At 44.7% G+C, this 15,478-nt stretch overlaps 1 protein-coding gene across 1 annotated transcript in view; it reads right to left on the reverse strand.

The window, feature by feature from the left end:
- LOC141139438 (uncharacterized) overlaps nucleotides 1–15,478 on the reverse strand; it is a 50,674-nt gene that overhangs the window by 22,363 nt on the left and 12,833 nt on the right. The window contains exons 3-4 of the mRNA XM_073625513.1: nucleotides 10,852–10,917; nucleotides 7,335–7,409 (exon numbers count right to left, since the gene is read on the reverse strand). Coding sequence (XP_073481614.1) covers nucleotides 7,335–7,409; nucleotides 10,852–10,917 — 141 coding nt within the window. The remainder of the gene's footprint in view (nucleotides 1–7,334; nucleotides 7,410–10,851; nucleotides 10,918–15,478) is intronic.

The following is a 15,478-nucleotide window of genomic DNA, read 5'->3' on the forward strand; positions in this document are numbered from 1 at the left end:
TCTGTTGGTGTTGGACACCCTAAGCCTGCTTACCCAGCATACCACTGCATACAGGAGAGCGATGGCCACCATAGACTCAGAAAATATCTTCAGCTTCGTCCGGCAGATGTTAAAGGACCACAGTCTCCTCAAAAAGTAGAGGCGGCTCTGGCCATTCCTATAGAGCACCTCAGTGTTCTTGCTCCAGTCCAGCTTATTAGCTATGTGCACCTTCAGATACTTGTAACTCTCTACTATCGTCACATCTACTCCTTGGATGGAGATTGGGGTCACTGGTGGCTTCCTCTTTCTGAAATCCACAAACAGCTCCTTTGTCTTTGTCACATTTTGGTTCAGATGATTAGCCTCACACCATGTGACAAAGTTCTCCACCACAGCTCTGTACTCAGTCTCTTCCCCATTCCGGATACATCCCACTACCGCAGAGTCATCAGAAAACTTCTGAAGATGGCAAGACTCTGTCTGGCAGCTAAAACCAGTGGTGTAGTCAGTAAAAAGAAAGGGAGAGAGAACTGTCCCCTGTGGAACCCCAATATTGCTGATCACCCTATCTGTATCATCAGTACCAGCCAGCAGTATAAACTAGCATTATAAGTACCAGCCAGAAGTACCCGCCAGCAGTACCCACCATCCATACCAGTCATCAGTACCAGTCAGCAGTATAAACCAGCAGTACCAGTACCAGCCAGAAGTACCCGCCAGCAGTACCAGTACCCACCATCCATACCAGTCATCAGTACCAGCCAGCAGTATAAACCAGCAGTACCAGTACCAGCCAGCGGTACCAGCCACCAGTATCAGTACCAGCCAGCAGTACCAGTACCCACCAGCAGTACTAACCAGCAGTGCCAGTCAGCAGTACCCACCAGCAGTACCAGTACCCGCCAGCAGTACTAGCCTGCAATACCAGTCAGCAGTACCAACCAGCAGTACCAGCATCTGTCAGCAGTACCAGCCAGCTGCAGGAATCCTGAGGAAGAAGTGAAGATTGAGGTCAGTTGAGGAGCAGGTAAACCGCTGTGCATCAGTGTGAAAGCAGCCTTAGGCCCCATTCACATGATCGGTCCAATCGGGTCCGTCTGTCTTTTTTTCAGGTGGACTCAAACTGACTCTCCGTTCACGTCTATAGAGCGGCAGATGTAAACGGACTCGTAGTAGATGATAGGCTCAGCAATGGCATGTAATGCCAATCTGCTGCTAACAAAGCAAACAGAATATTGGCATGCATTAAAAAGGGGATCAACTCCAGAGATAAAACGATAATTATCCCACTCTACAAGACTCTGGTCCAGCTGCACCTAGAGTATGCTGTCCAGTTCTGGGCACCAGTGTGTACTCCAGATGTACTGGAAATGGAGCGAGTACAAAGAAGGGCAACAAAGCTTATAAAGGGTCTGGAGGATATTAGATATGAGGAAAGGTTGTGAGCACTGAACTTATTCTCTCTGGAGAAGAGACGCTTGAGAGGGGATATGATTTCAATATACATATACCATATTGGTGACCCCACAATAGGGATAAAACTTTTTCGCAGAAGGGAGTTTAACAAGACTCGTGGCCACTCATTAAAATTAGAAGAAAAGAAGTTTAACCTTAAACTACGTAGAGGGTTCTTTACTGTAAGAGCGGCAAGGATGTGGAATTCCCTCCTCCCAAGAAACTATTAGATAAGCACCTGAACGACCGCAACATACAGGGATATACAATGTAATACTGACATATAATCACACACACAGGTTGGACTTGATGGATTTGTGTCTTTTTTCAACCTCACCTACTATGTAACTATGTAACCCATACCTCCGAACCGTCCCAGATTCCGTGGGACCTTCCTGCGATTTGTAATCCCGGGGTCCAACGGATGTGGGGCTGGAGTCCTGGAACCCAGGGCTGGAACAAGTTCCAGCCCTGGGCTCCACTCCAGTGGTATCTGCAATGGGTGCAATGTGTGTTCTCACACACAGCACCAAGTGAGGATTTTTGGGAGAATATCTGGTCAGAAATCTCTGCTCTTCCCCCCCTCCTCAATACAGTCACCAATTGTTAGGATCGCCGGCGTCCCAGCAATTGATGACATCATTTGCAGGCCACTTCTCAGCTCCGCCCCCCTTTCGGCTCTCGATCCTGCCTCTCAGCGGTCCCCATCTGAGCTCTCTGCGCTCCCCATCATGTCTCTCAGGAGCCCCAATCCCATCTGCCAGTGGCCCAGATCCCTGCCGCATCTCAACTGCACTGATTCTGACTGTCAGTGCTCCTGAAAGGTAAGAGGAACTGAACTTTCTCACACGGAAGCACTCCACGTGCTTCTGTGTGTTAGCGCCAAGCACTCAGGGGGGACATGGCCCACATTTGCTGGTGGGTGCCCTGGGTCCTGGCGCCACAACTGCCTGCATTGCTGGCAGGTGTCTGCATTGCATTGAGGTGTCTTTCCCTGCCTTTCAGGACTGTAGCATGGAGCCTAGTGAAGTGCTTTGAAATTCCTCCTCGGCTCCATGCTACAGTCCTGACACACAGCACTGTGCCTAAAAAAGCACAGGGATTCACATTAATCTGCATTTCTGAGAGCTGGATGGGGCACTAGAGGAGGGATGAGTTTGTGAGAGAGCTGGGGGGGCATTAGTAAGAGGGGGGATTGGTCAGAAAGCTGGGGGGGCATTAGAAAGAGAGGAGGGGGGATTAGTCAGAGAGCTGGGAGGCATTAGTAAAAGAGGAGTAGGAGGATTGGTCAGAGAGCTGGGGGGGGGGGGGGGCATTAGTAAGAGAGGAGGGGGGATTTGTCAGAGAACTGGGGGGCATTAGTAAGAGAGGAGGGGGGTTGATCAGAGAGCTGGGGGGCATTAGTAAGGGAGGAAGGGGGGAATTGGTCAGAGAGCTGGGGGGCATTAGTAAGAGAGGGGTGATTGGTCAAAGAGCTGGGGGGGGGCATTAGTAAGAGAGGAGGGGGGAATTGGTCAGAGAGCTGGGGGGCATTAGTAAGAGAGGAGGTGGGAATTGGTCAGAGAGCTGGGGAGGGGGCATTAGTAATAGAGAGGGGGAATTGGTCAGAGAGCAGGGGGGGCATTAGTAAGAGAGGAGGGGGATTGGTCAGAGAGCTGGGAGGCATTAGTAAGAAAGAAGGGGAATTGGTGAGAGAGCTGGGGGGGGCATTAGTAAGAGAGGAGGGGGAATTGGTGAAAGAGCTGTAGGACATTAGTAAGAGAGGAGGGGGGAATTTGTGAGGGAGCTGGGAGGTCATTAGTACGAGAGGGCTGGGGGGCATTAGTAACAAAGAAGGGGAGATTGCTGAGAGAATTGGGGGGCATTAGTAAGAGGGGAGGGGGGAATTGGTGAAAGAGCTGGGGGGGCATTAGTAAGAAAGAAGGGAAAATTGGTGAGAGAGTTGGGGGGGCATTAGTAAGAGAGAGGGGGATTGGTCAGAGAGCTGGGGGGGGGCATTAGTAAGAGAGGAGGGTGGGATTTGTGAGAGAGCTGGGGGGGCATTAGTAAGAAAGAAGGGGAAATTGGTGAGAGAGCTGTGGGGGGGCATTAGTAAGAAAGAAGGGGAAATTGGTGAGAGAGCTGGGGAGCATTAGTGAGAGAGTTGGGGGGCATTGGTGAGAGAGCTGGGGGGCATTAGTGAGAGCTGGGGGCAATGGTGAGAGAGCTGGGGGCATTAGTGAGAACTAGGGGCATTAGGGAGAGATGGGGGCATTGGTGAGATAGCTGGGTTTTGTTTAACCACACCCCTTAGGCCCCTCCCACCATTAAGACTTTGGCCACACCCACATTTTGCCATTACACGCGTTCCCAGCTCACTTACTCCCTGAATTGTCCCTCATTCTGAAGTTCAAAAGTTGGGAGGTATGTGTAACCTACTATGTGTCCGTTTACACCCGCCTAGATGCAATCCTTCTGTCTGGGCGGATCTGAGGACCCTTAGGGTAGAGCGGGTTGCATCCGTGTCTGCTCTACATATGCAGAGTGGACACAGACCTGCCATCCCCCCTTTACGCTCATTGTGGCCCGCGACCGGTTAGCAAGTCGGTAAAGTGGCCCTTGCTCCTCAAAAGGTTGGGCACCCCTGCTGTAGAGGATGAGGATGATCCTTTCCTCGAAAAAGTTGAGTACTGTGGATCATGACTTTGCAAACTGGTGGGGGAACCCAGCTGCTATTGCTGTACATACGGTAAAAATGATGGAGACTGCTGTTGGTGAATTAAATTGGGCTGTACAGGCTTACTGGAGGACATGGACAGAGAAATCTGATGATGATCGTAAAACTGAGAAGCTATTTGCTGCTGAGTGAGAGAGCCCAGTTGCTGTTGCTGACTATAAGGAGTACTAAATCAAAACAGCTGTTTTACAGTGAAATTGGGCTGCACGGGCTGACTGTAAGGACACTGGGACCAAGAATTCAGATACTGGCCATCAATCTGATAGCCTAATTGCTGCTGAGAATACTGAGACTGTATAGATGTTTGCTGCTGCCAGCAAACCTATCAGTTTTTGAGGCAGACCTGACCCGAAACTCCATGCAAATATATGAAGAGGGACAGGCAGATTACATGAATGTGTGTCTGTTTACATCTGCCTGCCTCATAGTCCATCCAGATCTGGAATCAGAGGTGGCTCGATGTAAAGGGATTGGAAGTAGTCTGATGTAAAGTCTGTTTACATCCAGCAGCCCTGACCCAGAGTCCCTAGAAACACTTCTGAATGTCTGAACTTTGTAAACTTTCTGAACTATGAATTACGCACAGGACTATAAATACCGCCTCAACCACTGTCCACCATGCATATATATATATTTATTACCAAAAGTATTGGGATGTCTGCCCTTGCATGCACATGAACTTTAATGGCATCCCAGTCTTAGTCCGTAGGGTTCAATGTCTATTTCATCCCAAAGGTGTTCTTTTGGGTTGAGGTCAGGACTCTGTGCAGGCCAGTCAAGTTCCTCCAACCCAAACTCACTCATTCTTGTCTTTATGGACTTTGTTTGTGCACTGGTGCACAGTCATGTTGGAACAGGAAGGAGCCATCCCCAAATTATTCCCACAAAGTTGGGAGCATGAAATTGTCCAAAATGTCTTGTTATGGACTCCTTAAGAGTTCCCTTCACTAGAACTAAGGGGCCAAGCCCAACCCCTGAAAAAAAACCCCACACCATAATCCCCCCTCCACCAAATTAATTGGACCAGTGCAAGGTCCATCCCAGATAGCAAGGATAACTTGCCACAAATTTGTGGCAGTCTTGAATTGTATGTCTGTTAACTTGCTGTACATTTTCATTGGCATGTTGTACACTTGCAGAGCACTTGAAGCACAAGTTCTAGTTGACACTTTTCTAATTTGTAGCAAATTTGCATAGGAAGTCTCTAGCAAGAGCATAGTTGCAGTGGTGAGTCTACAGCAAGAGCTCTGCAAGTCTACAGCATGAAAATTCAGCCACAGTGATCCCTGTAGTGGGATGACTATTGCACAACATAACTGAACCAAAATTTGCATAAGAATTGCAGAATGTTTGCAAAGAGAGTTCATCTGGAGTTATGCAATGCGGACTTGCTGCAATTGTGCAACAAACTTGTAAAGCTTGGCTAGTCTAGCAATAGCTTAGCAAGTCATTTTCAAACTTGCAGCTCAATTGCTTTCTATCTGGGATAAAGACATGGAAGAGCAAGTTTGGGGTGGAGGAACTTCACTGGCCGGCACAGAGTTCTGGCCTCAACCCAATAGAACACCTTTGGGATGATTTAGAGCGGAGACTGCGAGCCAGGCCTTCTCTTCCACATCAGTGCCTGACCTCATAAATGCGCTTCTGGAAGAATGGTCAAACATTCCCATAGACCTGCTCCTAAACCTTGTGGACAGCCTCCCCAGACGAGTTCAAGCTCTTATAGCTGCAAAGGGTGGGCCAACTCAATATTGAACCCTACGGACTAAGACTGGGATGTCATTAAAGTTCATGTGCGTGTAAAGGCAGGGGTCCCAATACTTTTGGTAATATACAGTAATATATATATATATATATATATATATATATATATATATATATATATATACACAGTATATATTATATCAACCCCCAGAGGTAATAAAGGAAATTCCAGAGGTCAGGTGAACACTTAATTGCAGGGTAGGATTCTTTATATGTAGTGAAGTGAACAGATGGGCGCCAGTCTCTCTGGAACAGTTTAGAGAGTGTATTCAGGCTCAAGCTGAGCTCTCTCAAGAGAAATAGTTAGGGTCACAGGATACCCCAAAAACTGTTTCCACTCATTCAGAAAGGACCTTTAAGCTGGGACGAACATTTTGTATATTAGGACAGACTGAATAGCAGCAAAAACCCTACTTATAGCCATACAAAAAAAGAACCTTTAAGCTGGAAGGGCACCATGTATTTTTTTCAGCTTTAAGCAACTGCAGCTCTACACTCACTTGATGAGCCACTAGACTTCTTGCAGTGTTCAGGCATCACCTTGCTCTTTGGAACGCAGAAAAAAAAATTCTCTCTGGTGCTCCAATGCAGAATTCAGCTTCACTCCACCTGGACAGCACATCCAGCTCAGCAGTGCAAGCTTTAGCCCACATTCACACTTTAGCATTTTTCTCCTCATTTCCGTACTGCTTGTTTAGAATTCATAAATATTTGAGTGTGCAAAGCCTGGGTACAGATTTACTTTAAAGTGTGATAGTGTGAGGCCCTGCCACTATGGAAATTGATATAGGAATGACACAAAGTTTAATGCAGAGTGCAAGTCCTTGACATGTTTATTGTGAGAGGAGAAAACTGTGTTTTCAGCTTTCTCTGGGTTTTGTAATCCCAGATTGGGGTCTAGAGCTTGAAAGCTTGTGAGTATTTAGTGTTTCTTTGTTACTTTGTATCTCTATCTATTAAACGGTTTTGCACCAGGGGCCGGTGCCCTCTGTCTCTTTCTTTGTATCTTGCAGCTGTCAGTTTTTTGCCGCTGGTGGATGGGGCAGCATGGCACAGTGCACACCACACCAAGTTAACACCTTCCTTGGCAATCCATAGAAAATTTAAAGATTATCTAAAACACCGCAAGACCATATCCATTTTTTGTGGAACTTCTATTATAACAAACTTTGCCTTTTTGCTTTTATCTCAAAGACTTCCTGGACTTTAGCGCTAGTATGTTGCATTATCCACCATTTAATTAAAAAATGTCCACGACAGGTGTCAGAAATAGGACAAGTGCAGCAATATCATCACTGGAATCCCAAGATAAATATAAATTTGATAGAAAATCACTAGGATAGAAAACATGATGAAAAGCTAATATGTGCACAACCAACAATAATGCTAAATGAATTGCAATAAGTAAGTAACTTACTTAAATCTGGGACTGGTTTATTTCCTTGACTCTGTATTTCTTGATCGGTAATTGTCATCTCATTCTCAACTTTAACTGTAATAAAAATAAAATTTATTACAAGTAGCTTCAAACTTTATTAGTTAAACTGTGTGTGCGTCTACATACAGTATATACCAGTGCACATCAACCGTTTAGGCCTCACGGACCACTAAACTTACAATTTGGAATCCTGTGGACAGCAAAACATAAATTTTACATGCCTTATACACATAATGCTCTGGCTCTCTGCCCCCCTCCCCCTGGATTATATTGCTGCTTTATACACACAATGCCCTGGCTCTCTGCCCCCCTCCCCCTGAATCACATTGCTGCCTTATACACACAATGCCCTGGCTCTCTCCCCCCCCCCCCCCGATCACATTGTTGCTTTATACACACAATGCTCTGGCTCTCTGCCCCCTCCCCCTGGATCACATTGCTGCTTTATACACACAATGCTCTGGTTCTCTGCCCCCTCCCCCTGGATCACATTGCTGCTTTATACACACAATGCTCTATTTCTCTGCCCCCTCCCCCTGGATCACATTGCTGCTTTATACACACAATGCTCTGGCTCTCTGTCCCCCTCCCCTGGATCACATTGCTGCTTTATACACACAATGCTCTGGTTCTCTGCCCCCTCCCCCTGGATCACATTGCTGCCTTATACACACAATGCCCTGGCTCTCTGCCCCCTCCCCTTGGATCACATTGCTGCCTTATACACACAATGCTCTGGCTCTCTGCCCCCCTCCCCCTGGATCACATTGCTGCTTTATACACACAATGCTCTGGTTCTCTGCCCCCTCCCCCTGGATCACATTGCTGCTTTATACACACAATGCTCTGGTTCTCTGCCCCCTCCCCCTGGATCACATTGCTGCTTTATACACACAATGCTCTATTTCTCTGCCCCCTCCCCCTGGATCACATTGCTGCTTTATACACACAATGCTCTGGCTCTCTGTCCCCCTCCCCTGGATCACATTGCTGCTTTATACACACAATGCTCTGGTTCTCTGCCCCCTCCCCCTGGATCACATTGCTGCTTTATACACACAATGCTCTGGTTCTCTGCCCCCTCCTACTGGATCACATTGCTGCTTTATACACACAATGCTCTGGTTCTCTGCCCCCTCCCCCTGGATCACATTGCTGCTTTATGCACACAATACTCTGGCTCTCTGCCCCCCTCCCCTTGGATCACATTGCTGTCTTATACACACAATGCTCCGGTTCTCTGCTCCCTGCACTCTGCATTACACTGCTGCCCTACACAGACTCATCATTGGATCTCACCTCCTTATCCAGCCATGTGCTCAAGCTCTGTGTGCCCTCCCACAGTCTATGATCAGTGCTGCCATTAGAGGTCTCCTCCTTTTTCACCTCCCGTGCTCTGCACTACTCCTGGCGCCTCCCTCTGAGTTCCCAGTATCCGGATTTACAGAGGAGGCATCAGGTATCAATGTGCGCTGACAGTATTGATTGTCAGTGCGCTTTGAGAACAACACTAGAAATAACATTGGGCAGTATACATCTGCCACAATGTTGAATTGCAGCAGGACCCCTGAGGACCACCAAAATTTTCTCATGGACCCCTGGTTGGCGGCTGCTGGTATATAATGTATAGACTACATATACAGTATATATATACTATACTAGTCCACAGAGCAATGGAAGAGGATGGCCTGGTCTGATGAATTGATGAAGAATGGTTTGAGAAATACAACAATTCATTTGAGGTGTAGAATTGGCCTCCAAATTCTCCAGGTCTCAATCCTATTGAGTATCTGTGGGATGTGCTGGTAAAGCAAGTCCAGATCATGGAGGCCTCATCTTGCAATTTACAGGACTTGAAGGATCTGCTACTAATGGCTTGGTGCAAGATACCACAACATACCTCCAGAGGTCTAGTGGCGTCCATGCCTCTCCTTGACCCCTCAACAGATTATGGTGGGTGGTCATAATAATATGGCTGAACAGTAGTGTTCTATATATATATATATAGATCTATATATTTATATTATATACAGTATATTCTAAAAGCTTAGCTTTATAGGTAATCATTTTCCAATGTAATGTATTTTGTGGACAAAACAATAGCGAGGTCTTGCTCTTTGTTAGTCAATCAAGTAAAGTGAAAACTTTACCCTGAAAAATACACCGTTGCAAATACACTTTTTAAAAGCTTTCACTTCAAAAACTTTCCCAAATAATAGTATTACTTAAATTCCAAATGTTCTCCTTTGTGAGCAGAGTAAGTTGTACTCAGTTCCAAGTTGTATGTGTTTAGTCATAATTAATGTTATTTACTGTTTAGTTACTCTCATTAACCTTTGAGACTTTATAGCAGTGAAATGTCAGGAATGCGGTGCAGCTGAAATCTGAACCTGCGGCATGGACAATCATTAACCTAGACTTCACCTGTTTGTTTTTAGCAACCACATTGTAAGGTGCTGCTGGAATAGGGATACTTTGAGTCACCAGTGAGCTTCATGTTACAAAACAAGTCAGAGGATTAAAGCAGGTTATTTTATAAACCTTGAAAGTCAAGTTTAGATGTTGTTTGGGGGTGGTGTTATATCTGATCTTTATAGGGAGTGTATAGTCTTTAGTTATAATTTGGATGCACATTAAAGGGATCAGATACTGTAAATATAAATACCGTGCTTTAATATATAAAAATGTTTTCTATCTATAGTTTGTAATTATATATTATGACAAGCAGTCATAAAAAGGCAAAGAAATGGTACTGTCCAACCAGGGTGGTAGGATTCCAGAGGAAGTTTGCATTTGACAAGAGTTGGATCCCTGTCTATGAAGGCTTTGGAATGTAGTCAGGGAAGGAATGGGTGGGTTCCCTGACCCCCTGTCTGCTCCAGTTTGTCTATGGCCAAATCCACAGGTAGCTTGAGAGAGAGAGAGAGCTTGACCTGGGTATGTAGACGTAACCGTACTGTAATATTCATACATTCCTATAAAAAAGGCTGTCTATCATTAACCCCAAAGCCGGATGGCCTTTCCATTGGAGTAAATTGAGATGTGGTGCACATGCTAAAAACCAGATATAGGAGCAAGTCATTAGACTTCTGTCAAGCAGGAGCAGCTACACATGGATCGGTCCCCGTTGGACCGGCCAAATTTCAAACCACCTGTATAAGTCATTTTGCCTATTTGTGTTTCTGTTCAAATTGCTTTAATGATTGTAGGGCTAACATATATTATTACCCTAGATTTAGCTTTTACAAAGCACCCTCTCCTGCAAATTGTGCAGGATGGAATTTCTTGCCATTTTTATCCTTATATTGATAACCACATTTGTCTGAGATTTCTCACAATATGGTAGAGTGTTTAATCTGTTAGTTACTGTTTTTGTATCTAGTGAATAAACCACCTCACTATGCCAATTCTAACAATTAACATTTCTTACTTAGCAATGGTTCTGTAGATAATATCTGCATCTTACAAACAGTAAGGTTTTATTGAATCTCAGTACCTTTTGTAGTAGATGGTAACTTGGCATTGGTGTTTTCGGTAGCAGTTGCTGAATCCACTATGTCACCTAAGAGGGATATTATATTACTATTAGGACAGCCTTAAAGTGCATTCATTTTTCAGATAACGATGTTTAGTATGTTTTATACCCAATAAAGTTTAACGGAAAACACCAGTTTTGTTAATAAAATGATATAACATGTAATTGGCACACAGTTTGTTGTGTATTGTTAAGCAATTATTAGGTACCTTTCTATTTCAATCATCGATTTGTTGGGATTTAAGTTCAAGTTTGGGGAGGTGCAGAGTTCACCCTGAACTCTTGCTGTTCATGAATCAGGCAAACTAAATGGTCTGCCCGAACTACCTGCTGCTACTGCATTCATTTAGTGGCGTTATTACTATCGCAGCTAATTGACAATTTCCTGCTCTGGGAGCCATAAACATCATTGGTGCCTAAGGCTTGTTTTATATCATCAATTTTCCCATTGGAATCCCATGTGACGTCAGTGAATAAAGATGGTCAATGTCAGACAGCTGGCATTCATCAGCTGACCAGCCTACTGTCAATAGTCAGAGTGGCAGAAAAAGATCACCATGCATGGGTTGTCATTAAGTAAGAGCTCAAGGATCTGTCCAAACACAAGTTCAAACTGAATTTTGGTTGTTTGGGCATTTAGAGGTGGTAGGAGTCAAACATCATGCATAGTAGCAGTATTATTTTCGCTATTACCCTTGACAGGGCAATAGCTGCCAATGGTTATTAAGAAGGCCAGTGGAAGCAGGCAACACTGAGTCCTTAACAGACACTGAAGTCCCTGGCCCATTCACTTACATTGTCGAGAATCCCCAGCTCTGTAAGTATAAGGGCGGGGATATTTAAAAAAAATGGCATGGGTTTCTCCCCAAATCCTCACTAGTTCCGATCACACTGGAGAGCCCAGGAATGGCGGTGGTGGGAGAAGGGCCCACTTTTGCCCTTTAAAAGTGATTGGGTGCCTATAGTGCCACGCAGATCCCTTCTACAGGAAAATCAATTTCCGACTGCAAATTTTGATACTGGGACAGGGCCACAGTTGCAGCCATGATTCTGGCATCACCTGCCTTTACATGCACATGAACTTTAATGGCATCCCAGTCTTAGTCCGTAGGGTTCAATATTGAGTTGGCCCACCCTTTGCAGCTATAACAGCTTCAACTTTTCAGGGCAGGCTGTCCACAAGGTTTAGGAGTGTGTCTATGGGAATGTTTGGCCAATCTTCCAAAAGCGCACTTGTGAGGCCAGGCACTGATGTTGGACGAGAAGGCCTGGCTCGCAGTCTCTGCTCTAATTCATCCCAAAGGTATTCTATCAGGTTGAGGTCAGGACTCTGTACAGGCCAGTCTAGTTCCTCCACCCCAACCACACCCATCCATGTCCTTTTGGACCTTGCTTTGTACACTGGTCCAAATCATTTGGTGGAGGGGGGGATTATGGTGTGGGGTTGTCTTTAAGGGGTTGGGCTTGGCCCCTTAGTTACAGTGAAGGGAACTCTTAAGGCGTTAGCATACCAAGACATTTTGGTCAATTTCATGCTACCAACGTTGTGGAAACAGTTCGGGGATGGCCCTTTCCTGTTCCAACGTGACTGCGCACCAGTGCACAAAGCAAGGTCTGTAAAGACATGGATGAGCGAGTTTGGGGTGGAGGAACTTGACTGGCCTGCACAGAGTCCTGACCTCAACCCGATAGAACACCTTTAGGATGAATTTGAGCGGAGACTGTGAGCCAGACCTCACAAATGAGCTTCTGGAAGAATGGTCAAACATTCCCATAGACACACTCCTAAACCTTATGGACAGCCTTCCCAGAAGAGTTGTAGCTGCAATGAGTGGGCCAACTCAATATTGAACCCTACAGATTAACGCCACGTACACACGGTTGGATTTTCTGACGGGAAATGTTGGATGTGAGCTTGTTGTCGGAAAGTCCGACCGTGTGTATGCTCCATCGAACATTTGCTGTTGGACAAATGTTTGATAACAGGTTCTCAAATTTTGTGCCAACAAAACTTTGTTGTCGGAAAGTCCGATCGTGTGTACACAAGTCCGTCACACAAAAGTTCATGCATGCTCGTAATCAAGCAGAAGGAGTCGCACTGGCTATTGAACTTCCTTTTTCTCGGCTTGTCGCACGTCTTGTCACCGTGTTCCCACATTCGTAATTGTTGGCCAACATTTGTGTGACCGTGTGCATGCAAGACAAGTTTGAGCCAAGAACCTTTGAACAAAACTCCACGGTTTTGTTGGCGGAAAGTCCGATCGTGTGTACGCGGAATTAGACTGGGATGCCATTAAAGTTCATGTGTGTGTGTAAAGGCAGGAGCAGTGATTAAATAATCACTGCTCCTGACTGAATATAATTTTTTATTTTTTTGTTTGGTACAAGTTCCCCAGGGTAGTGCCCACACCCCCATGACATTCTTTTGACAACCCCTTGCTTATAAGCCTAGAAAATAGCCATTTTTAATTTGACAGATTTGCCTCCTATCAGTTACAGTGGGGTTCAGGTTTGGCATCTGAACTCCTTTGAAGTTTGCTGAACCCTGCTTTAACCAAACCCATGGCAGTTCAGCTCATCCATAGTCATTGTATTTGTGTCATTCATTGTAAATGATCACTGGATCTTCATCACTGGATGATGCGATAGACACTAAATTTACACCATGAGACTTTTTTCTTTTTTTTTAATAACAGTGTGTGTGCCTATTTACTACTTAATTTTTTGTGAATTTGTAACCAGTGGTACTATGTAGCTCTTATGTCCTGTATACACGGTTGGACATTGATCAGACATTCCGACAACAAAATCCATGGATTTTTTCCGACGGATGTTGGCTCAAACTTGTTTTGCATACACACGGTCGCACAAAGTTGTCGGAAAATCCGATCGTTCTGAACGCGGTGACGTAAAACACGTACGTCGGGACTATAAACGGGGCAGTAGCCAATAGCTTTCGTCTCATAATTTATTCTGAGCATGCGTGGCACCTTGTGCATCGGATTTGTGTACACACGATCGGAATTTCCGATAACGGATTTTGTTGTCGGAAAATTTTATAGCAAGCTCTCAAACTTTGTGTGTCGGAAATTCCTATGGAAAATGTGTGATGGAGCCTAAACACGGTTGGAATTTCCAACAACAAGGTCCTATCACACATTTTCCATCGGAAAATCCTATCGCATGTACAGGGCATAACTCATTCATAACCAGGGTGCTAGATATCTAGGGGCTCCCTTATTTTAAATCCTCCCTCACAAACCCTCACAATAACAGGGCCAGGGTTGTAGGGAAAGGCCCTTGTCCCCATGAACATCGGGACATGATGCCTTGCCAAGGAGGACCCTGACAGGGTACACTCCCCATGTTTACCAGGAGGCCCACTATGGTTCAGGATGGAGGGGCTGCATGATTGTCAGAAGTAGGCCAGGTATAAGAAATGTCCTTTAGCAGCAATGTCACTTTTGCTGTAATATGTGCTACAGGAATGCCACTTTACAGGTAGGTTTAAGACATTCCCAAGTATGTTATTTAAAGAAGTTGTGTTTTTTAATGTTTCATTTTATGTCGTTTAAAAAAAAACCTGCTTTCTGCTGAACTATAGTTTTATAATTTTTTTTCGCATTTGCATTTGCATTGGTGCATGTCCTTCCTGTTGGTGTCCAGCTACCCATGCCCTTTTTTGACAGTCCCTTGTCTATTAGCCTTGAAAGTGGCCAGATTTGATTTTCAGGATCTACCTCTCACTGACTTCAATGGGATTTGTAATTTGCAGATTTTACATTGAGTTTGTCAAACAGCCCACAAATAGAACCCAAGAATATGTGCCCATCCCTGGTAGATAGGATTCCCCACAATGCTCACCCCTCCTGCTCTTGTTCTAAGCTCACTACTTATTCCAGAAGTCTGAATAGAAACTAACTTCATACATTAGACATCCTCAGTAACATTCTGCATTTTAAAGACTTTTTTAACATAACATTGGGACTGATTATGTGATTACAGAAGACTGCAAGTTAGCACTAACTTTTAGCGAATGTATCTCAGTAGTTAACTACTTCCTGCCCAGCCTATAGTACAATGACAGCCGAGCAAAAGCACTGCAATGCTGAGTGGACGTCATATGACGTCCTCCAGGCTCTTGCCTCCTGCTTTCATTCATTGTCTCCTGCTTTCATCTTTTTCACCTCTCCATAACAGTACAGTGTTACTATGGTAAAGCTACACTGCTCTGGTCACAGTATGTAAAAAAAACAAAAAAACAAAAACAAAATAGTAAAAAAAGAACAAAGTAAAAAAATATATATATATATTATTTTCTTTTTTTTTTTACATACTGTCCCCAGTCAGTATACCTGATCACTGACAAACCAGTCATATGGTGATGCTATACTGCTCTGATGACAAAAAAAAAACAAATTTTGACAAAAAATTACAACTTCAGAAAACTCACCATTGCCCTTATTAAATACCTTGGGGTGTCTAATTTCCAAAAAGGGCCATTTGGGGGATATACACTGATTTGGGTTATTTTTACCAAAGAAATGTAGCAGAATAGATTTTGACTCACATTAGGAAGAAAAGTTAT

The sequence above is a fragment of the Aquarana catesbeiana genome, linkage group LG04, assembly GCF_042186555.1.
Source record: "Aquarana catesbeiana isolate 2022-GZ linkage group LG04, ASM4218655v1, whole genome shotgun sequence".
Lineage (NCBI taxonomy): Eukaryota > Metazoa > Chordata > Amphibia > Anura > Ranidae > Aquarana > Aquarana catesbeiana.